The 24,766-nt window shown below is 45.0% G+C and overlaps 1 protein-coding gene across 2 annotated transcripts; it reads right to left on the bottom strand.

The window, feature by feature from the left end:
* Positions 1-338: 338 nt before the first annotated feature.
* On the bottom strand, positions 339-23,400 carry CHAF1A (chromatin assembly factor 1 subunit A). 2 transcript variants are annotated; one of them, XM_054980935.1, is made up of 15 exons: positions 23,207-23,400; positions 21,658-21,705; positions 19,679-20,439; positions 15,264-15,320; positions 13,248-13,489; positions 12,076-12,136; positions 11,854-11,922; positions 10,073-10,296; positions 8,406-8,574; positions 6,541-6,621; positions 6,125-6,217; positions 4,909-5,167; positions 2,443-2,939; positions 1,674-1,764; positions 339-681 (listed from the first exon to the last, which is right to left on the bottom strand). In XM_054980935.1, the coding sequence occupies exons 2-15, from the start codon at positions 21,701-21,703 to the stop codon at positions 572-574; spliced, it is 2,760 nt and encodes a 919-aa protein (XP_054836910.1). In that variant the 5' UTR covers positions 21,704-21,705; positions 23,207-23,400; the 3' UTR covers positions 339-571. The 2 variants fall into 2 exon arrangements, with proteins under 2 accessions (XP_054836910.1, XP_054836911.1); XM_054980936.1 differs by lacking the exons at positions 19,679-20,439; positions 21,658-21,705; positions 23,207-23,400 and adding an exon at positions 16,512-16,559.
* Positions 23,401-24,766: the final 1,366 nt, after the last annotated feature.

Genomic DNA, 24,766 nt, shown 5'->3' with positions numbered 1-24,766 from the left:
CAAATAATTTATAAACAAATTAAACAGTACTGGTCCTTGTAAAACCCCACTACTCACTTCCTTCCACTGAAAGAATGGCCCATTCCTAATTCTTGTCATTTAACCAATTTTAATATATAATAAGACCCCCTCCTCTTAAACTGTAACTGAGAAGTTGGCTTGGGAAAATAGGAGAAGCTAGCTTTTTCATTAGAGTCCACTGTTTTGTTAAAAAAAATGCAAAGGATACAAAAAGGAAATTACAAAATTACTACCAGGCATCTAAAAACTTTCATTTTAAGTTGAATAAAAACACACACACCACAAGTCAAATTACCTTTTCGTATGGAGCCCCTGTCCAAAATTTCAGTAATGCTTTTATTAAAGAGATTATGTGTAGTACTTAACTAAAAAAAACAAACATCTAATCATCTAAAAATACATCTTGAGCTTCCACTGATCTGAAGCAGAAACAAAGTGCTGTCTTCTCTTTACAAGGAATATAGAGTATGTTCAAGTATCTTGTACAAAAAAAGATACAAGATTTTTTAAAATATTCTAAAGAATTCTACATACATACAGAGCAGTAAAGTTAGTTGAGTATCAAATGGTGTGAGTCAGCAGCATCTTGCTCCAGGGTGGGATCCTCCACTGCTTCCCCTTCCGTCTCTGCCGTGATGGCAGGGGCCTTCGATGCAGGTGCTGCAAAGACATGACCTTTTATGGCGTTGCCGCACAACCAAGCCTGCAGCTCTTCAGCTTCATGGTAGGGCAAGAAGTGTCCAGGTTGGGCTGAGAAAGCTATTCCAGCAGCTGCGCAATTTCTAGGTAAGGCACTTGAAAGAGCAACTCCCAATGCTGACTTCACAAAAGAAGATGCAGAGACTTCCTCCGATACATGTCCTGCTGTTCCTCTATCCATACCTATAAAAGCTGCCTGGAGGCCCACTGACAGGCTGAGCCCCCTTCCTCCCAGGAAACACATCCTGATCCCATCCATCAAACAGAACTATACATCCCCCCCCCCCTTCTTGTTAGAACTGTTTCAAGTGAGAGCTGTCCTGGGATTGCGAAGGCAAAGGGGAAGACACTTGGTCACTGCCAAGAGGATGTTGGGTAAGCTATACCACCTCCATACTGGCAAGCCCGTGCCCCCCACCCCAGCAAACAAGAAACAGTCAGCCTGGCCCCAACAAAACATAAAATCTCATTAGCTTTGCTTGTTCCTGATTCTTTGGTGTGGCTCTTGAGTTTGTCAACCTGAGGGGAGAGCCTGTGTCTGAACTGGAGTAGTGTACAGAATGAATGTCAGAGAAGCAGAAAAATTTCGTTAAACGGTGGCCCTGGGGGGAAGGGGGGCTGTACAAAAGCAACAGACCTACATGTCTCCTGTCCCATTCCTTCTGTTTTCAATGGCAGAAGCACACGAGAGGGGAAAGATTTGAGGGGGGCAAGGGGGACTCTTCAGCTTTACCAACCCGGGGTGAGGCATAGGAGCAAGGAAGGGGAGCTTGTATAGCTTTCTAGCCCTTGTTCTTTTCTTATGACATTTGTCTTATGACATATTTGTCTTGGTGGGGGCTAGTTTCTATTTTTCCCCTTTTTAAAGCAAAAACAAATTCTTGAGAAGCCCATGAGTCAGCTGCACCACATGGGGTAAGCAGGGTGCACAGCTCCCACCCTGGTTCTCTCACCTGCACTCTGCTGCATGTCCACAATGATGCATTCGTCATCATCCTCTTCCTCAGTGTCTGCCTGAAATCCATCCATCTCCACAGTCCCAGCCTTTGAATTAAAAAGAGAAATGCTGTCCAATAATCAAGTATGATTAAACAGGGAAGACCGTACTGGTAAGAAACAAACAAACAAAGACACCATGTCCTTCCCTTCACAGGGTGTGACCTGGCTATTCTCCTGCAACACCTAATGGCTTTCAGCATTATAAACCATAGTATCCTACTGGACTGATTCTTGAGTTTGTTGCTTTATGGAGGTTTTGGTCCTAAGGTCAAAGCAGGGGGCGGAGAGGAGAACCACTGCTTCTCCACACAAGAACGGCCCAATTATGACCCTGTGGTACAGCACCTTGCTGGACAGGAGCCTGGGCCTGAGAGGAGTTAAGTAGCAACCACTGTCAGACCATGAGTCTATCATAGTCTCAGTATTCTCCTCTTGAGTCTGTGGACGGCAGGTTCATATGTGGTTAAGTAACAAGTCAAAAAGCAGGTTGCAAAACAAGGGAGTCCTGGAGATTCTACAGGTGCCAGCCACAGACTAGGGAAGCTTCAGAGGTGGAGGGAGTCGCTGAATCAAATTTTTTGATCTGAATTGTCTGGATCTGGCAAGTCTGTAGTTTGGATGGACCACCACAGATTGTCAGCACTGAATGGCATGATTTTTCTAAGATCTGGGTAAGAGACACACACGACCTGAACAGAAACAGATTATCCTGAAGGACCTCACCTCTCTGGTACTGCGAGGTCTCTTCATGAACTTGGTGATGGACATGCTTCCCGTTGGCTTCCGTTTTGCAGAGATGGGGGTCGTCTGCGTTGCCACCACGCCCGGCGAATTGCCCCCTTCCTCCTTGGCCACTGAAAGGACCTGGGTGATGTAGTTCCACTGGCAAGGGACAGGGAGGTCCTCCTGGCCAAAGCTCTTCAGGACCTCTGGGTGGACATACCAACACATCCGATGCTCAGGCCTCTTCTCGTACACGGAGTTCTCAGAGATGATCCGCTTCAGCTTGGCTTTGGAAGGGACACTGGTACCCTCCTGGACAGGAGTCTGGGCCCGAGAGGAGTTAGGACTCATAGGACTAGTGTCTCCACTGCTGGGAGCGGGGATGGCCTCGTTGTTGCCCGGCAGCAGCCCCAGGCGACAGCAATCCTGGAATTCTTGGATGATCACTTTGCTTCCATTAACGTTCCCATGGAGCAGTGGGAGTAGCTGCCCTAAGACTAAAGTGGAACAAGAAACAGCTTTAGGACTATGTGGTACATTTACAGCCCCACAACTCAGGTTATAAGGACCAGAATCTAAACGTTTGGGTAGGGCATTGATCCCACAGATCTGTTCTGTTAGTAGTGGTGTAATACTCTGGCATAAGAAGCCGCCTGTGCCTGAAAAAAGCATCCTTGCTAATTGAATGGATCCACAGGATCCAACCCATTCTGGAGATGCGTTATTGTTATAGATCCGTATTAATTAAAAAAAATAAAACCTTCCTCAATCTCAAGGCAGCTTACAACCGAACAGTTAACATAGAGAATTATCAATGCAAAAACCAGATTTAAGGAGAAAAGGTGCCCTGCTTTAAACAATTGACAGTTTTCAATTAACAAGTCAGTCAGGGACAGCCTCTATGGAAGAAAGATGGGTCGAAAGAGGAATGTGATAGGGAACGCTTTTCAAAGAAGGGTCCACATTTCAAACCCTGCCATCTCAACTAGATATGGGCACAAACAGGAAAAAAATTCCGAACATCCTGTTCATTGTCATCCACGAACAACAAACAGAACCAAACATGTCCCCTTAATGAACATGTTCAGTGTTCGTGGCCCTTTAAAGATGCCTTTAAACTATCTGCTGGCAGGTGGCAGGGGGGATTCCCCCTTGCTGCCTGCCAGCTGATAGTTTAAAGGGCCCTTTCCTGCCACATGCAAGGGGCAGGGCCCTTTCAACACCCACAACCCCCACCCCCCTGCCCCATCCCAGCACCGCCGGGCTGCTGCTGCCGAGTGCGAGAGGGCAGAGAGATTCTTGCTGTCCCTCTGACAGCGGGCACAGCTGGCGCCACGGGCCGCTTCTGCCCGCTGTCAGAGGGACGAGGAGAGACTCCCCTGGTCCCTCTGACAGCGGGCACAGCCAGCGCCACAGGGCTGCTCCTTCCCGGTGCCAGCGGGACAGAGAGATTCTCTTCATCCCTCTCGCACCGGGAGAGCCAGCGCTGCCCCCTTTGCTGTCATTTTCTCTTCACAGTGGCAAAAACTGTACTGCCTGTTGGAAGCTACTTTGAGGGCTTACAAAACTGACCTTCCCAATGTCCAATACCCACCAAATTTGCAGGGGACATAGTCCTCGCTGTCCTCTGAAGACCCCCCCCCCCAAGTTTCAAAGAGATTGCAGCCCGGGAAAGGTATGATCCATGGGTCCCCCCCTTGCTCTCTATTTCTCTTCTGAGTGGCAAAAACTGGACTCTGCTGGAAGCTGAAGGGTTAAAGACAGAAGGAAAGCCAGGAGGAGTTCAGACAGAGTTCAGTCCCTGCTGGTGACAGGGGAATTGATTGAAGGTGCTTGAGTGTCTGGCTTCCCAAACAGTGGCTGAACGCAACGAACAAACGAGGCTTGCAACAACCACCTGTTCATTTGGAATGGGGACTCACAAACAGCCCGTTCGCGAACAGACGAACGGGCTGTTTGTGGGGATTTTTCGTTCGTATTGCTGTTCGTGCCCATGTCTAATCTCAACAGAACTGGTGGAAGCAGATCATTTCATCTGGTTTAAGGTACAAGATATAAGTTTCTTAGATGTTCATAAGTTCGTAAATGAAAGTAAGCATGCTCACTGCCCTTGAAATATTGAGAGGCATAGTGTCAGGTGAAAGAAAAACAAACAAGGAGAGGGAGAAACTGGCTTACACAAGCTACTAACAATGTCATGAAAGTATAGATACAAATCGGGGAATTTTCCAGTTGTTTATCCATATATGCCCCTGCTAATATACAATTTCTACACCAACACTTGTTGAGCTAGTTAAGTATCTACGAGAAGAGGCCAAACCACTGCTCTGTGTTGTTGACCATTCTGACATGCCATTCTCTCCTGCAACCCCCTCCCCATTATAAACCTGGTTATGCTTCTGGTGAAAAGCCCCCTTCCTGAGTTCAAGAGGAAGGCCCGTTGGCACCTTCTACCGGTCCCCTTACTCTGCTGGTCTTTTGTCCTCTTTTTATCGCTCTTCTCTATCTGTTCCTCGTCTGCAAGGCTCGAGTCAAGGATGGAAGCCTGGAACTGCTGGAGCAGCTTCAGATCTGAGCCGGAGCAGCTGCCGCTTTCCTGGCCTTCCCAGACACATCCAATCTTCACGGGCTGCAAAATCCGGAACCTCTTCCCCTTGGCGATCAGTTCATCCCACTCCTTAGCCTTCAGCTTTTGGCGAACCTTCTGGTTCTCGGGGTCGCATTCCTGCAAGCAAAAGAGAAGAGGAGGAATGTGGCTTTCTGAACAACCTGCAAACAATAAAAGAAGGGCCATATCCAAATTGTCTAAGGCGTTACAATCAACTCCAGTCGGAATACCGCTCAAACTTGGACCCTCCTCCAAGTCTATCGCTGCACGGGGGCAATTTAAACGTGTACAAATAGTTAACAGGACCCCTCCCCTCTCCCGCATTGTTCCACTTCAAAGTGCAGGAACTGCATGTTTGGGATACACGCCCTAGTTTAACAAAAAATAACATGCGCATGGAAAAGTCTGTACATCAGGGAGAAGACAAGACTATAGTCACATGTAGAGGTATTTATGGGAGGGGATTAGGATCCCCCACATGTTTACAGAGAGAGAGAGTGGATTATACTAACACATAATACCCCCTGCTCCATATAGTATGAACCCACTTGCGAGGAGAGCGGAATATAAATTGAATTAAATAAATAAAGAGTATGGCTCAGGAAGAACTGCTGTCTTCTACATGCTTTGGATGTACATTTGAATCAGCCCTGAGAGCACAGTGTCAAAGGCACGGACTTCACTTCCTCCTGAACTGTTTGTGTGAAAAAAGCCTCGTCAGCCTAGGCCTGGTCACAGGACCCCTGCCCATTTCTTTAGAAGCCTTCATCACCGGATACTCATGCTCTGACTGCCCCATCAAATGAGGTCAGGCAGATATCAATCTGAGATGGAGCTCCTTTGGAGGAGGTAATATGCCTCTCATAAGCAGGCACCTTGCAAGTTTTTCGGCCGGTGTTCACACTGTCATACTCAGGATTGTGCTGCAACCAAGGATCTCCAAAGAGAGAAACAAACATGCAAATTAAGGGGGCGCCCTCCCCCTGCAAAAAAGACCACTTGGTGAAAATCAGGAAGCTGATAAGAAAAGGGAACACTCCAGTGATACGTATTCCGGCTGATGCTGGGTCTTACTTCAGTCACGCCTTCGTCCTCTGAAAGGTACCCATGGGGCACAAAAAAGCCATCATCGTCATCTTCCTCCTCCCCTCCATCCTCATCATCATCCTGTAATATTTAACACAAGCTTTACTTTATACCAGGGGGGGGGAGCTCAAGACAGATAGAAGGTTATGTCAGACACCGATACCCACCCAAAGAGGAGAGGAGGGGGGGCACAGATAAACAGAAAGAGTCCAAAATGTATCACTGCAAGAGTGGTGGAATCAGTTTTGCTCTTCTGTATTTCTGTCCAAAACTCCACCCCAAAACACCCCAAAGATAACTTCAGATACCAAATCTGGGTTTCCTCACCCCAGCATTTTTATTCGGGCACAGAGGGCTCTGGAAATGAACTCCCACCTGTGAAGATGATCCAGCAGCACCCTTACCCCTTCGCTGTGAGAGAGAGACTCGCCCGGTTCCTCTTCCTCCCACTCCTCGTCACTTTCCACCTCATAGTCCAGCAGCGTCTGCAAAGAAAATCAACCCTCTCTTATCAATAAGGTGCTTTGGTTTTAAAAGCGTTGCGCGTTGCCCAAATGACATTAGACAGGCCTGAGGAAAGAAGCTAAAGAAGCAAAGTGCACACAGCTTAGGGGAAAATATAACACAGGGTAGCCCATTCCAAGCCCAACACTCTCACAGTAAACCTGCAAAGCAGATGGAGCCTTATCCAAAAGGATTCTGGTGAACTCCTAGAAGCATCCCATCCTTGCTGCCTGCTTATTCTGCCAACTAAGGTGCAGTCTGGAGGCAAGATAATCCTTTATTAAGTGTGTCTATGCCTCAATTCAGACATGACATCAAACCTTGTTTACAGGCAGCTTAGCTATGGTGGTTTGGTACAATGCCTCTTCACAATCGGCCGGCAAACTGAAACTGACAACTATGGTTCGAAGTGTGTTTAAATTCAAAGCCATATTTAATGTAACAACGTAGTGTCAACACAGGAACATTCAACAGGCTGGATCCCATGAATCCAGAAAGCAACAATGGCTTCCTGGCTCTTCCTCTCCCAGCAAAAATTTCCAACACCAGTAAAGTTTATTCTTGGTACTGCATGACCCATGTGGCATAAAAGCCGTAAAAGTTAGGAACCTGCACTGGAAAGAGGGAAAACAGAGGGAAAATAAACTGCACTGGAAAGAGGGAAAATACCTCTTATGTGAACAGAGCTCCAGTGATAACAGAAGGTAGCGATTTTGCCTCCAAGCCCCCTTCCCACTGCAGCCTCCAGACCGATATGGCTATCACTCCATTCAGGTCCCATGACCCCAGAAAAAAAATTATTCTGAGGTCAGCAATGGCTGTGCAGGTCGGGGAAGGAAGAACATGGATCCTTGTGCAGATCATGCAAGGTTCATGCGCTGGATCTAGTCAATTTTTTGTCTATGCTATATGGTATATGCTCTGGTAGTATTTTAATCTGACTTAGTTTTGTGTGTGTGTGTGTGTGGCGGGGGGTAAATCTGGTTTTTTTAATGGATTTTGTTCTTGACTTTAATTTTATTGTAGCCTTGTACTTTGTTGTAAACTGCTTTATAAAACTGGAATATAAATCCCAAGAGGAGCAAGCACACATCTCAGCGGCGCCTTGCAATCTTGGCATTCTTTACACAGAATGTTGAGCACTCCTGCAATTTTTAATTACTTTATGATTTGCCTGCTTCGAAGCTAAAACTATGGTTCAACATGCTTAGATTTATGAATTGAGCCAATGGCTGATAGGAGAAAATCAGGGGCTTCTGATATGGCTTAAGTGCACTCAAGCCTAAATAGAAGCATGATTGGCAGCTATAACATTTGTACTTTACTATTTCCAACTGGGGGGAAAAATACACCCCTTGTGATAAGTTTCCAGATATGGGAAAAAAACTGTCCCTGAAGTGGGAGGCCAACCAGTTAAGGAATGAGGCTGAAGATGCAGCAAATCCAGAGTGAGGTCACCAGCTTGTAAAAACTACTGAAATGGTTTCATTTCAAACCGTGTTCGTAGAGAGCGGCTTGTCTTTGGGAGATTGGGCCACACTGTTTTTATCTTGTCAATTGTTATATTGCGTTTTATTTGTCTGCAACTTGTTTTTGCTCTTAGCTACCTGGAATCTGAGATAAAGCATGATATACGTATTTTAAATAAATAAAGGTTTAAAATGCGCTACAGTTTATCCTTTTGAAACAAATTCAACTGCCTCATTACATTAGATATGGAAAAGCACAAACAAAAGACCATATTCTGGGTAGAATAGTCACTCACCGTATCCTTTAGCCAAGGATTCCTTGGCTTTATGGATGAGGATTTCTTGTTCCATGTGCCCCAGTAGGCAGGCCGGTGATTCTCACAGAACTGCAGTAGTTTCATCCGCCCAAACTTCTTTCTTTCTGGGATGTCTCCCACTTGGCTGCTACCCACTATGACCACATCGCTGTTGAACAAAAATCTGCTCTCAGTAATTGACGTGGCCCACCAGGGTTCCAAGATATCGAGAGAAAGACCTCTGGCACGTTGGCGATGGTTTGAATGATTCTTCCCCCTCCCTCCAGCTTTCAATTAAAAGGGTTCCTGAACAATCCTAAAGTGGCAATGCAGGATTGAAAACAAAAGGGCTTTATTCCCATTAACCCTTTCAATTAAACTAAACCAGTTATGAAGTAGTTAAAAGTGACCACATGAAATTCAAATAAGTCCTGCTATGCAGACAATACAGAACTTGCAGGGGGGGGGGGAGATGAGCTTCTTATGCTGTATTCTCAGGCACCCTGCGGAGTAGGATTTTGAGAAGGAGGGGCAGAGATTACTGCATGACAATATGCAGTTTCCTGCCTGGAGCAATTCAAATGGGCACAGATCTACCGTTATTGGTGGTCTATGCAAGACACTGCTTTATAACACAAGTCATAGAACTACCCAAGCTCAACTATGAAATGTGCAAAGCAGGAATCAAAAGAGACAGCACTTCTGAACATGCCTAGAGTGTGTTGCTACATGAAAGGGGAAGACTTTTCCAAGCAGCTCAGGAAAGGGGAAGACTTTTCCAAGCAGACTTGTTCCCCAGAACCTTTCATTTCAGAAAGAAAAGCAAATCCAGAAAGAAAAGAAAAAAAAGAACTGGCACTAATCCTCTGCCAATCGCCCGTTTTTCAAATGCCTGGGAGAGAGGCAGAAAGAATGATCTTCTTATCCTCCCCTCCAGTTCCAAGATTATCAGAAGAGCCCTCCTGGATCTGATCAGAGGCCCATACAAGTCAGGCATACTGGTTTGGCTCACCAGATGCTTCTAGAAGGCCTAGAAAGTGGGACACGGAGGAGGCCCCAGTCTTTCCCACTGCTGTCTTTCAACAACTGATCAAAGGCACAACCGCCTAAGAATATGGAGATTCTAGGGAGCCATCAAGGCTCACAACTGCTGATGAATCTGCCCTCCACTTAACTGGTCTTCGGGGAGGGAAAAAGTTGCCTTCCCTCAAAAATTTGTGGAGAAATGGTCTATGTTTATTCCGTACTGGAATGACAAAGTCCAAGATAAGATTGCGCCTTGCATGAATTTGGGTGAGATATAAGCATTAAGGCTAAACAGAATCAATGCTGCTTTGGTGTTGGTATTGATTACCTGATGTGATATTTGATTGAATGGAATCCTAGCAGTTGTAAAACTGAATAGCAATATTGTCCTGTTAATTCATATAATTGTGATTAAAAATAATACATCATATGCATAATTTCATAAACCTCTTATGTGGCTCTGCCTCCCCCCAATCTCTTCTGCTAGTGGTTGGTGGCACTTCCTCCCCCTGTAGAAGGAGATCTTGGGCTTCAATCCAAATCATTTTCTTTTTATTCGCCTTAACTAAGAGCCCAGCCTCTTCAAGCTTTTCTTCATAGGTAAGATGCGACAGCCCCTTGTCCCAAGAAAAGCAGCCCACCTGTTGACATCAGTGCTGCTGCTGTGGAGAAGTGTGGGTCCAGATTTACCCGGCTCTCGGCCCTTCAGTTCTTTCAAGAGAGAAGCATCACAGCTCTGAGCTTGCAGGAGCCAGTCTAACCGATCCATGAGGTCCTGGTCAAAGGCCACGCGGCACAATGGGGAAAGGACCATGTTTTCCTTGATTTCAAAAGGCGCAAACTTCCCACACCAGCCAGCAAGAGTCTGAAAGAGACAAGTATTTCATTTCATTTCTTAAGGGGCTTTTCAGGTTGACCTATGACTTATTCAATGTTACAGGTGTGCTTCAACACCTGTATCAACTTCCTATCGTCATTGCAAAAATAATTCAGGATGGTGGTTTCAATCCACAAAGACCTGGAAACCTTCATTTCTCACCCACTGCAATTTCCACAACCAGCCAAAGGATACGTATCAAGCATCAAAAAACATGGAAGGGTAGTAAACCTTAATAGCTTCTTTAACTATTTAGGCAATTCCTTTCCTATGATGCTCCATAGCCCTAGCCTGTGTATGTTTTGGAAACAGTTTTGCTTGGGTGGTTTAAACATTTTTTTTTTAAAGAACATATATATCTTGCCATTTCAGGCCTACCAAGGCAGTGAACAAACAATAAAATTACAAAGCTGGTAAATATTTATCAAGGAAAAAAAGAACACACTCAAAACTAATGTCTCAGAACAATTCAACAGTCAAGTACGATGGAAGAATCCTGGTATGAACAAAAAAAATCAGTCGCTTAGCTATTTTTTGGGATGAGTAAAGCTTTTGCATGTACCCGTTTCTCCATCCTCTTATTCCTTATCTTTTTGCTCCAGTATCAGAAAATGCTGGCTATAAGGCATTTTTACAGATGTACCAGAGGATAGCTATTGGTATAACAGCTGTTGTCACTTTGCTAACTGCTTCTGAGTATTTGGGGGGAAGGGGGAGGAAAGACCAAGGGAGTTTCCTTAACAGATTTTTAATACAGGACTTAATGGCTTCATTACTGTGACGTTTTCACTGGATTTTGTATTTATTTTTTGGAACTTTTCCTCCTCCCGTAAGTGGCAAGGTAGAAATATGAAACTATTTAGTTTCCCCTACACATCAACAGTTTTGAGATGGCTGTTAAGCTAGTTAATTGAGGGTTCAACCATAATTCCCTATACCCTCCAGTGTGGCAGTGGTTAAGAGCAGCAGGGAGAACCAGGTTCTCCTCCGCTTGAAGCCAGCTGGGTGACCTTGGGTCAGTCACAGCTCCTTTAGAGCTCTCTCCGCCCCACCTACCTCACAGGGTGATTGTCGTGAGGATAATAATAACACACTTTGTATACCACTGTGAGTGGGTGTTGAGTTGTCCTGAAGAGCAGTATATAAATTGAATGTTGTTGTTGCTATTCAAATCACTTGTCCTCCCTCTCTGCTTTTCATGGTGTGTCTCTCTCTTAGACCAGCAAATTGGATCAGAGGAAGAAGGCAGATAGAGAGACTTTCAGGTGTGTGTCATGCAGGAAATAGTATTAGGCTTGCAAAGTGTGCTATATGCTGCTGCTGCTGAGACCTGCAAAAGAACTAACTTATATAGTTCTTAATATAATATATATATATATATATATGTTCACATATGGTAGAAAACAGTATTTAAAAGAAAGTACTAGCCCCTCTAAACTTCAAGGGAAAACACAAGAAGATATTACAAGAGAGTGCACTGAATTGGTTTAAACAAAACTGAAAAGGGGGAAGATAAAAAGCTATGTCAATCAGTAACAGCCTCACCTTCGGAGCCGGTGGAGTCTTTGGTTTTTGGAAGAACCGAGTGATTTCTGCCTTTTCTGCTTTAATGCGCTGGAAACAAAGTTAAAACACCGACAGAGAAATTTTAAGCAACTCTTTATCTCGGAGCAAGGGAACATATGCCCCCGTCCGTAATTCAAAAGACCCTTGCAAACTCTACTCCCAAAGAGTGAGACACACACACAGAAGAGAGGAGATCATTACCTTCTCCTCTTCTTTCAACCGTTTCTCCTCTTCTTTCTTCCTTTTCTCTTCAAGTTTTGCCCTTTGAAATAAAGCCCATTTTCAAGAAAAGACACAAAAGTTGCACTCACTCATGATTTGAAAGCCCACCAGATTGGTGAATGGTGTGGCCAGATGTTTGGAGGTGCATTTTAAAGACAAAAAGATGGCTATGCTAGGGGGAGAAGTGGTCAAAAACTGCCATTACCCACCCATATTACTGTGAGATATGGCAGGCCTTAAATCTTAAGCAACAAAATTAATGGAATGCGAGGTCTCCACCCCAGCATGACATGGCAGTTACAGTGTCCCCAATCTAAGCTAGGTTCCAGAAGCCTGGATTCAAACCCCAAGCTAGGGTTTCCTAGAATGGTACTCGTAGTTGCCCAGGTGCCTGCCAGTACTTCCCCTGGTTTCCACCAAGTTTTTCACTGGGTGTGGCCACTGTTAGGCATAGGTTGCTATTGGCTGTCTCATTCAAATGTAAGGGCTTTCCATAGATGCAACAGCAGCCACAGGCATGGATGATCAGGACTGTTAAGCACTTGTGGTAGAGTTGCCAAGCTGTGCGCAATTGCAGCAATTCACTTTTGGATTTTCCTGGACGTGGCAAAGTGGCATACACAAAGCCAAGGGGTTTTTTCTCCCCTCCTACCACTGCATGGGGTCATGGCAGGAAAGGTCAGCTGCTGGCAGGAGGCCTAGCAGCCCTAGCTTGTGCTTCCATTCCCCCTTCAGACTTTCCTTCTTTTTATTCCACTTTCTCTTTCTCCCTTTCTCCCGGCTTTCTTTCATTTCTTTTTATTCCTCTTCTGTGATTCTTCTGCAAAGTAAGGAGGGAGGTTTGTTTTGATCCACTTCCTGCGGAAGCTATTTAAGTTTTGGCTCCACCTCCTGTGGAAGCCATTTTGGGGTGGCACTCCATCTCAAAATTCCAAAAGGTGCACAGGCTCAAAAAGGTTAGGGATGCCTGACCTATGCTGCCCCTGATCTCCCTGGAGGAAGGCTAGAATTAAAAAAAGGACTAGATACACATGCACACACTCTCAATAGACAACCTGAAACAAGATAAAGGAATCAAGACCATGTTTGGTGGGCTAATATCAGGAGGCAACCTGAAAACTGCTCATCTGACGCTCACAAGACCTACTTACTCCAGCGCTTCCTGTCTCTCCTTTCGTTTTTCTTCTTTTACTCGTAGCTTTTCAGCCTTTTCTTTCTCATCTTTTTCCTTTTTCTCCCTCCTCTCCTTCTCCTTCAGTTCCTTCTCTTCCTCTTTTTTCCTCTTTGCCTCCTCCCGGGAGCGTTCTTTGGCAGCCCTTGCCTCCTCTTTCAGCCTCCCCTTCTCCTCTCGTTCAGCCTGCAGCTTTTGAAGTTTATCTGCACGTTCTTGGTCCTGGGTTGCCAGAGAGAGAGGAATTGGTCAGCACTCTTCTGAACAAAAATGTCACTCAAAGAGGGAGCAAACAGGTACACACAACCCAGAGAAGCAGAGGAGAGGAGCTAGGACTCAAACAGTTTGGCCCACTGACTTGGTCAGATATTGCTCAAATTTTTTAAAGCATTTGCTTTAGAACAAAGAACTGTCTAAATCAACAGGTTTGATGCTCACACTAATCATTAAAAAAGCTATTTTGTGAAGGAAATTGCCCAGATGACCACAAGCGAATCTCTAGCATGAGAGTAAAATACTTTTAACAGTCATATCCAGCTGTGGGTTGGTGCAGATGTATCACTGCTCCATCACCTAGCCATAGTTGGCAGTGTGTGCGCACCCATTGGGCTCCTTCCACTTTGAATCCAGTAGTTTGGTGCCAGACATGGTTAGCAAAAATGCTGGTATGACTGCAACACTGACAACGCTTCCGAAACCAAGCGAATGGAAGGCCCACAGGGGAGGAACGTGCAACCCCCAGCCCTGCAGACTGATCAGCAGCCCAAAGAGGTTCATCACCATCACCCCATGCACCTCACAAGACACTTCTGAGCGTCAAGACTGGGCAAGCATCACTGCAACATCTTATGCAAGGCAATGTTTCCCTTTCGAAAATGGTACAGTTCGGGTACAGAAAAACAGTGTTGTGCCTACCTGTAACTGTTGTTCATCGAGTATCTTCTGTGCAGACACACATTCCCCCCCTCCTGCCCCGCTGTGTTGTTTTAACTGTATTGCTTTTCTGGCGGCTCAGGAGAACTGAAGCGCTCACCCTAGCAATCACGTTTTTGGCAGGAACGCTACTGCACATGCGCAGTAGGGGTGAGCACCCCCCCCTTAACAGATTTTAAGCTAGAAAAATCTCTCCACGGCAGGCCTGCGCGTTCTTCTTTCACTGTGGCAGGCCTGCACATGCACAGTCCCAATGTGGGGCTGCCAGAAGGACAACAACGAATTAATGCTGCCAAAAGAGAAACACCCTGAAGACCCCACCCACCCCTGCATTTCTAACCATAACTGCAACTTGGTGCCAACCATAGTTACCGAAAGCATGAATGCAGACAACAAGCTGGCCAGAGCCCAGACTCTAAAAGGGAGGAAAAAATGTGTGCAACAAGAACAAGGAGTATGGAGTTCATGAAGCATTTGATTGCAACATGGGCCTTGGCATTCAAACACAAATAAGAGCCTCCTCCTCCTGTATCTCAAACCTAGCTCCTTAAACTCCTATGTCCTTTACCCAGTCACCCTATGGCTTGTTGAACCCCTGCATTGGGTTGGGGAAAGCTTTTACAAACAAGTGCATAGAAGGTGGAAGCACACTAGCTATAGCTTAAACACACACATATACACACTCACTCTCATTTCAGGCTTGTTCAAAGGATACAGAAAATCAATGAGGTGTTCACACAAGCAGTTTACATACCCCTACAACAGTAAAAACCAGTTGTTTACCAAGCTGAGAAATAATCAGGGAAAGGAGGACAGCTCTTTAGTATTTCTGCCCTCTTGAGAAGTAACATTGGCAAAAGGGCTGACATTTAGACAAGCTGTAGAAGAACAGAATTAAGAGAGCATGCCTTAAGAGGGATAAAATAGAGTTTCAACTTCTCGACAGATGTCCTACAACAAGATGAGCTCCAAAGCGGTGCACAGAAAAGCAGATGTCTACATTTGCTAGGTATTACTCTTCTTTAGCAAACAAACTTTCTTGGGTCGACAAAAAGGGTCTTACTTTCTGCAGCCTCAGCTTCTCCTTTTCTGCAGCACTCCGCTGAATTTTCAGATTCGCCTGGAATTTGAGAAACACAGAGATGCATTTAATTTCCTTAAAGCACCTAAATTGCTCATGCACATCTCTAAGACAAGGGGAAGGTGGAGTGTGAAAAAGTGAAAGTGAAAAGTTGAAAAAGTGGGGGGGGGAGGGAGACACATCTATAACCTCGAGCGCACAATAAGCTCACATAATATGCAAAGAGAACCAGTGTGATGGATAGAGTGTCTGATTTGTGGCTGAATTGGGTTCAAACCCTCATTCAGTCAGGAAGTTGGGTGGGGGGCCTTGTAACAGTCTTTCACTCTCAGCCTCATCTACCTAGCAGGGCTGTTGAAAGGACAAAATTGAGAACTGGAGAACCCTTAATGCCAAGCTGAGCTCCTTGGAGAAAAAAAAGAGTAGGACACAAATGTGATCAATTAAGATTAATTCATCCATGCAAAAATCAAGGCTTATAAAGAGCCCTTTGCGGGCCACTTCTGGAATAGTGAAATATCCTGGGCTTTTGTAAATGGGGTGAGAATTCTCCCTTTTGAGCTAGTGGAGCATTGTAAATATCTAGCTAGCATAAGTCTGCATAGGGAGCCCTACAGACTTTCCCCCGTTAAATGGAAAAGCTGGAGATTTGGAAGAAATTCAGTTTTATTTATTTTTTATAAATCCCTGCACTTTTTCTAAGGAAATCAGGGAAATGTGTACGAGTCTCTTCTCCTCCATTTTATCCTCACAACAACCCTATGGGGTAGGGTGAAGCATGGAGGGAGTGCTGTCCAATGAGCTGAGCAGGGGTTTGAACCTGAGTCTCCTCCCCAGTCCAAATCTGATACTAAGCACTATACCACACGGACTTTAAAACATGATTGCATTAATTCTATAGTGTGAATGAGGTGCCCTACAGAAACGTGACATTTTCTCTTTTGGAATCACCATTTCAGCCCCTTTTAAAGCAAAAAATATGTTACTCTCCCAGTTCACATTGCTACAAATTCCCTAGATCCAAAATCTAGGAGCTGCTGTGTCGACACCAATATCACTACTGCCGTATTTGACTGAATAACAAAATAACGCTCTAAATGGTGAAACTGGAAAAGTACTTTCAAATGTGGTAGACTGCAGAAAGCTTTCAGGTACTTGATGCCAAGCAGTCTGAGAACTACTCTCACCTTTACCCAGCACAGCTTCTTACACCTCTTGATTCCCACCTACCTCAGATTCCTTCATCTCTTGCATCTGAACAACGCACAATGCTGATGAGTGTTTGAAGACTCCAGGAACAAAGGTATGATAAAAGCAGGGCACCTTATTTCAACTATGAAAAGCTTCCATTTTCAGTGATACTGAAAGTGAAAGTTAAAAATCCACCATTGCTTATTTTGAAAAAAACCCAGCTTTGGTGAAAGCAATAAAAGCATGTTATGCTGTTGTTTTTCTAAAAGTATTTATTAATTAGGATAGGGCCAGCAATTAATGTAACAGACCAAACTAACCATTCCCTTTTAATACACTATGGCACCTTCAGCCTGTCACCATACATGTTTTAACTGAGAGGCACAAATTAAAAGGGGCTAACTCACAGGTGAGATAGCATAGGATTGAAGCATCACTATGCATGACAATACAACACTAAACACTTCAGTAGTAACTAGATATCCAAATTCATTGCTTTTCTTTACTCACATTATTATGGATATTTTCCAGGCTCTTTACCCCTCTAAAATTCTGTGTGTATCATCCCATTGGCATGACAAATGCTGAGGGTTACATATCCTTTTCTAAGAAGTTGTATGGTGGCATCCAGTGTGGTGCAGCAGTTAGTGCTTAATTAGTATCTCAGAGACCCTCAGCCTGCCATGAAGCTCAATGGGGGACCTTGGACCAATAAGGCTCCTGCAGTCTGATCTACCTCTTGGGGTTGTTCAGAGAATAAAATGGGGCGGGAAGAATCACGTAGGCCGTCCTGATTGCACTGAAAGGAGAACGGGATAACAATGTAACTATGATGTCTATGCCGGTTTTTCAAGCTGCTATTTATGATCAGCTTTTTACTATTTTTTTTTTGCTTTAGACTTCTGATTTTAGTTGGTTTACTTGTGCAGATTTTCTAGAGAGACAACTAAGATGTAATCCAAATAAATAAATAGATTTACTGTAAGATTTATCTATCTGATCTATTTGATTTACTTACATCTTTATTCTGCCTTTTTCCATCATGAAAATTAAGGTGACTTACATAAGGGGGGGGGGAGGAAGACAGCATAGTATAGCCCAATCTTGTCAGATGTCTGAAGCTAAGCAGGGTCAGTACTTGGCTGGGCGACTACGAGGAAGACTTTGCAGAGGAAGGTATCGGCAAACCATCTCTGCTTCTCCCTGGCTGGGTTCACCGTAAGTTGATTGCGACTTGATGGCGTGCACACATGAACACACACACACACACACACAGGGGGGAAAGCAAGAGTCCCGGAACATCTTTCTGACAGTGGACGGGCATGCTCAAACCTGCTCAGCTTCTGCTCAGCAGCTACATCACATCCCCTTTAGATCATGCTTTGGGATCTGTTCTACTTTCAGTTTTTATATTATTGTTTCCTATTTTTCAGAATGACAAAGAATGATCTGATCTTAAGATAACTTACACGGAAACAGCTGACAACACCATCTCTTTCTCTTGGTAAATTTGTAGTGGTGGGGAACCGAAAGCATTTCTACTTCACAAAGTTTTACCAAACACATTTCATGTTCTTAAAGAGTTTGCACGGGCTGCCCATAACTGTATAAGTATTGGGGCAGAAAAAAGCACAATGGCTCTGAATTCAACAGTAGTATTCATCTGTCAAAACATTGCCTAGCTTTACCTTTGAATTCTACCTGATCCCTGCACCAGACAAGGCATTAACACAGTGCCGGATGCTAACAGTCCAACCCTATGCAGAAATTTACTCCCGTCTAAACCCAATGGGACTGAAGTAACTCCGCATAGGGTTGGAAACACAGGGGTTAGACATAGGCACATGCATCTCTCCTCCCGAGCAGGAACCAAAAAGCCGCACCCTTTCCTCAAGAGGGGTGGAGGAATGCTTTATCGCTTATTTTTTGGTATGAACTTGCATTAAAAATATCATTTAAAAACAAACTGTCCAACGGGTTAAAAAGTTGCCTCCAATCAGCTGCAGGTTTTTAAATCAAACCAACCAATCACTTAGATGATGCAGCTCTCACTTGGGGGCTCCTTCCCCCCGCCCTGGCCCACCACCAATCCACAGGGAGAGTTTGCCACTGCGGATTGACAAGTAGTATCTGTAACAAAGCAGCTCTAAAACACAGCCACAGGCACAAGCTCTTTGAGAATCAGTGGGATGCCCAATCCGGAATTCGACCCATCAAGTGTGTTAAAAAGCCATTTCTCCGTGGATAGCACAGCATCATAGGTTGACAAGACCTCCAAAGCAGTCATGTTAAATCAGGTATCATTCAGCATGCCTGAAGCATCTCTATCTACACTGCTTTGTAGCCCAGACACCTGTCTCCAAAACACGCCCATTCATTTCCAATTTGTGTCCTCACCTAGTCTTTCCAGTCCCATTTCAATGGCAACCTAAACCACACATTTCCCTTCCTGGGGCTAAAAGTCACTGAAAATGAAGCCTACAGGTGCAAATTGCTTGCGCATTTAAAGAAATAAGGCACCAATTTTCTGTCAGACTTTCTCCCCTTCGCTTTGAATAGCTGGCAGCGCTCAGCAACATGAAAAGCCTTGTATTCTTGGCTTGGAAACAGGCAGGTGATAAGTGCCAATTTATCCACGGCACCAGAGATTGCTCATTGACTGCCCATTAAATAATCTTACCTAGACCCCTGGCTGGCAGTCCATTTTATGTTGTTAAAGCAGCAAAATAAGTTTTGGCTTGATAAGAAAGTATTGCATGTATTTCACCTTTCCCCCAAAATTCCCCACCCAACACAACTCTCTTTATCCCCCTCCCATGCTTAAAAAAATTCAGGTCATTTTACATCTCTGTACAGAAAATGAGCACTTGTGATGGGGCTGAGCCACATGCAACAACGGTATGCTTCTGGCTCCAAGATGCCCATCAGGCCAGGTATTCCGTGTGACAAAAGGCCAGTTTGGAGAAACCAGGGAGCAAAATTCTATGCCAGGAACATCCGGAGGTGGCAGATAAGGAACAGGCAGGCACTGTGGCTGAGAAATATGGAAGAGCAATAGTGCTCAGGAGACTCCTGAGAGATGGAGGAGGGGGAGAGAAGCTGTAGATGCAGGGAACTGGAAACAGTACCTTCAACAAAAACAAAACTTCCTTACTGCAACAAGCAATTCTTACTCTCTTTACCACTTTTCTGTAACAAACACTAACCTTTCGGACAGGTGTTGAAGAGGCTAAAGGGCTGTCATCTCTTGTTTTCTCCTCAGCAGGCAAAGTCTCAGGTGAGCTGGTAGAGGAGAGAGAACTGAAGGAGGAGTTTGTACAGGTAGAGTTCTCTATAGCACAAGACCCACTCGTGTCATTTCCAGAAGACAGGCTCCTTTCCAAAGGTACAGCATGGCGAAATCTGCCTGCCATGATATCCTCCAAGAGAACCACAGGCATTTTCCTCTGAAATAGAACATTCTTGAGTTCACCCTCTTTGGCCCTGTTGACGGCTGTCTCCACAAGTGACGCATCCAATAATTCACGATTGTGTGCCACACCTGGGCAAAGAGGATCCACTGGGCTATTGCAAAGAGGTTTTTGTGAACTAGGTTTGCCTGCGATTTCCTCATTAGCTTTCTCTGTCAGTGCCTCTTTCGCTTTTGATATGCTGTGATCTCCTTTACTGCTCAGTCCCTCGTTAGAATCCTCTGTCAAGTCTATTGAGGGTAAAGGCTGACTTGTTTTGTTTTTCTGCACAAAGCTATCTAGTGGACCCTTCCCATTAACAAGTTTTGGAATAAACTGTGGTTCAGTTTCCACCTGGCAACTGTTCTCTGCATTGTCCGGTGATGGATGTGACAAACTGGGACACGGAGTGTTGTTCTGACCGAGAACATTTTGAGAGTTCCTTGGCTTTTTAACTCCAGAGCTTGCACTGAGTTTCTCCTTTGGCACGGGATTCAAACGCTTGAAAGGCAGCCGAGCTGAAACAACAAGTTGTCACAGTTAAGAGATGTAGTATACATCTGAACGTAAGGGGCTATGGCTCAGGGGTAAGCACCAATTCACATATACGAGATCCAAGTTTAAATCCCCATTTTGCCCTGTTAGAGGCAGCGGAGCTAAGAAAGACCCTGCTGTACCGGAATTCCCTGAGAACTACTGTCAATAATAGCAGACAGCTCCAGGTGACATAGAATCAGGGCTTTTTTCTGGGAAAAGAGGTGGTGGAACTCAGTGGGTTGCCGTCGGAGAAAATGGTCACATGGCTGGTGGCCCCGCCCCCTGATCTCCAGACAGAGGGGAGTTTAGATTGCCCTCATGGAGGGCAATCTAAACTCCCCTCTGTCTGGAGATCAGGGGGCAGGGCCACCAGCCATGTGACCATTTTCAAGAGGTTCCGGAACTCCATTCCACCACGTTCCAGCTGAAAAAAAGCCCTGCATAGAATCATGGTCTGACTTGAGATATCCCGTAGCTCGTCACTTGCTTTGCACGCAGAAGCCCCTGGCTCAGTCTTAGACCTCTCACGTTACAAGGTCTTATGGAAGAATCAAGGGCCAAGGGCGTTGCTGCCAGTGAGAGCAAGCAGACAATACTGAGCTAGTTTATACATAGTAGTTTGTTTATAAACTGGATGTTACACAGTTTACATTCAAGTCAGCAGAAACCTATTCAAGCAATACTTCTCACTCTCACTGTTCATGACCATGCGTTGTCACAGAGTAGATTCAAGACAACTCGGGGTTAAATCGGTGATCATCCACAAAGCTCAGAGAGTGCCCATAGGCCAACCATCATCTCTCAGCCTAGCCTGCCTGAAATGGTTGAGGAATACTATCATGTAGAAATACTATAATCTAAAATACTAATTTTAAAAAGCAGATAAAACATCTACGTGCTAGACAAAGTTAAAAACAAACAAGGTTCTGCCTGCAGGATTACAATTCAGCAAACAATGAGCTACCATCAGGACCCATCAAGGATTCATCCTGCCATCTCTACCCATAGAATCACATCAGCGCATCTTCACAACACCAAGACCTGCAAGTGACAAAATCACTTAACAGCACTTAGTCCTCTTGCATACTGTGACCAATGGGATGCCACGAAAACAAGTGCCTGTATGAAAAAGATTTAGTAAGCCCATGCATTAAACGCGTTAAACATCAAATAACTCTTTCTGTTGAGAGTGTGTTTACCTTGTATGAGTTTCCTGGTCGGGGTTGACTTAGGTGGACACTCCATAGCTGCAAAGAGCAAAAAGACATAATTATTGTCATTTTATGTTACAAAAAAATTAAAATTCTACACGCAACACTACTAAGATTTAACTAAGCTACCAATTGCTCAGGCCATACACAGATACCAACCTCTGATCTAATGGAGTACCCCCCATTTCCTCCACCCTTTACTCTGTAAACAGGACTTTATGGGGAAAGCCCTGATCAATCACACTCCATCTTGACACCTCAGCCCTATTATTCACTGGCTCTGAACAGAATTCCCAACTGTGTTCTATTCTTTCACAGTCCAGTTTTTATCCCCAATGCAAGCCTTACTTCTTCACACCTCTCCACACCCCTGCCCTTTTAATCCCTTCAGGGTAACCAGGACTTCCCTTAAAACCACATCCTTTGTCCATATCTTAAATCCCACTCTTACTTCTAAATACCTAATCCCAAATAAGGACCTCTGTATCTCAGCCTCCCCTAGCTGCTTAGCATCACCATTTTAGCTCCCATCTTTTCAGAAGGAACAGCAGCACCCTGTCACCACCCTCAGGGCTGACAATGCACATATGTGTACTGTGCATGATCCCAGGGAATATAGACTTTACTACTATGTATTGTCTGTTGCTGTAAGTATGATCCTACTGGGTAGTTTCTATGTTAATATGTCACGCTTATGCTCTGTTCCAGCATAAGACTGACATATTCTTCAATTCTCAATGGGATTTCTGCTAGTTTTAAACCTTTGCAAATTTGTATTTGTACACTCTATTACATTGTTTATGGAAATGTCTTTGACATTGACTGTACAGCCACACACTGTGTAACTTTCCTTGTGCCTCAGTGAGGAAAGATAGACAATGAATAAATAATCATTTTTTAAAAACCTATACAGACTTGGACCCTTAACCTCACACACCAAGCAGCTCTCCCTCTGCAAAACCACCACCACAGCATCCACTTTGAGCCTTCCCCAGAGCAGCCTACATTCTCCTCCCCTAGTGCTTGACACCTCATGCCCCCCCAAACCTCAATCACCCCCTTGTGATCGCATTCAATGCCAATCTCCTCCCACCCTTCCTTTCACCCCCCCAACCCCCTTCCACATCCTTAACCCTTCCAACCCCCCTTGCTCCATCAACCCACCCCCTTTTCTCCTCCCTTTCACCATCCCAACCCCTCCAATTTGATTTATTTATATTTAAACTGTTTACATGCGGTATGTGTGTGCTATCCTTCTCTATAAGAAGGATATACAGGGAACGGAGAGATTTAAGGAGGCAAACTGACTGGTGGGGGGGGCAACTAAAACTACCTCCCTCTCAGACCAAAACCAGAGGGGAGGCAGAATTATTGAAGGGGGAGAGCTTCCCCCCCCATAATTAGAGAACCCTCTCCTCCCCCCCCATTACCCCCCTTCCCCACATGAACATCCCGAATTACAGGGGGCAGCCCTACCGAGGGGGAATCCTGAGTCTCTCCCTCCCCCACTTCCGACCTTCCTTCCTTGCCCTCCTACCTGCCACCCGTCCTCCTTCGCCGCCTGAGGGAATCAGCAGAGCCTCGACCAGGCCCCCCTCAGGCCTTTCGCCTCCCAAATGACATACTCCGGGGAGGGGGGAGCGGGAGCGCGCGCGCGCGTCCCCGGCGGGCCGCTTTTCCCTCCTAGACGGGCTCCCTTCCCCTCCCCCGCTCGCGCTTGTATTTGGCGGGAGTTCGAGCCACCTTGGCGCTCCTCGGCCCTGATTGGGCAGGACCCAGGCGGCGCGCCTGCGTCACACGCACGCGCAATGCACACCTCCTCCCAAGCTGTTCCCACTAGACGCGGGAGACGTTTGGCAGTTCTCGCGAGAGTCGGCGGGAAGAGGAAGGAGAAGAAGCCATAGAGACGGGAGGTGGCTAGAAGAGTGTCTCTGCGTTATCGGATGTAGGAAGTCTTTTGGGTATTTTTTATATGTATATGTATATATGTGTGTGTATATGTGTGTATGTATATATATATGTGTGTGTGTGTGTGTGTATGTACATATGTGTGTATAATTTATGTGTGTCATGTGCTGTCACGTCGCCTCCGACCTATGGCGACCCTATGAATGAAAGACCTCCAAAACTTCCTATCATTAACAGACCTGCTGAGATCCTGCAAACGGGAGGATGTGGCTTCTTTTATGTCCAGCCATCTCATTTTAGGTCTTCCTCTTTTCCTACTGCCTTCCACTTTTCCTAGCATTATTGACTTTTCCAGAGAATCTTGTCTTCTCATGATGTGATCAAAGCACGATAGCCTCAGTTTTATCATTTTAGCTTCTGGGGAATTTCGGGCTTGATTTGATCTAGTACCACTTACTTGTCTTTTTGAAAACCCTATGATGAGGCAATCCCAAATGATTTTACACACATACACACACACACATTTATATATGTGTTCTACTTACGCACTCCCAAGGGGAGAATGCTCACTTACTTGGTTTGTAGTCTTCCTTTCTCACTGACATTCACAATAGATTACATAATATTTTAAAAAATATAACCAATATTTATATCCCACCTTCTTGGTATATATATGTGTGTGCGCATACGGATGTGTGATGATGGTGGCAGGTTCTGTGTTGCTTAATACGTCAGTTCTTACTTATTTTATTAATGTTATTTATAGTCCACCTTTCTCATGGAGACTCAAAGCAGAGTTAGTACAAGTACAGTCAGTTTCAACAACATTTCAATAAATGATGCAAGGTGCCCATCCATCCACATTGTTGTCTCACACTTCATCCAAGAAGCCAGTGGCTCCTTATCCTCCCCACCCACACATATTTTTCCCTTACAGCAACCCTGTGAGGTATGCTAGGCTCAGAGCAACTAGACCAAAATCACAGTATGTATTGCAAAAGTGGGTGAGCCAGCTCCATGAACCTGGCTTCCACTGGGATCGAACTCAGGTCGTGAGCAGAGCTTGGGCTGCAGTACTGCAGCTTACCACTCTGCGCCACAGGGCTCTACCCATCATATGTATATATGCTTTAATACATTCATTAATTTACTTTAATTATAGCCCACTTTTCTTGCTGAGAATCAAGGC

Source organism: Eublepharis macularius, chromosome 5 (genome assembly GCF_028583425.1).
Source record: "Eublepharis macularius isolate TG4126 chromosome 5, MPM_Emac_v1.0, whole genome shotgun sequence".
In the NCBI taxonomy this organism is placed as follows: domain Eukaryota; kingdom Metazoa; phylum Chordata; class Lepidosauria; order Squamata; family Eublepharidae; genus Eublepharis; species Eublepharis macularius.
The sequence above is the reverse complement of the archived record's forward strand: the minus strand, read 5'-3'. Positions and strand labels throughout refer to the sequence as shown.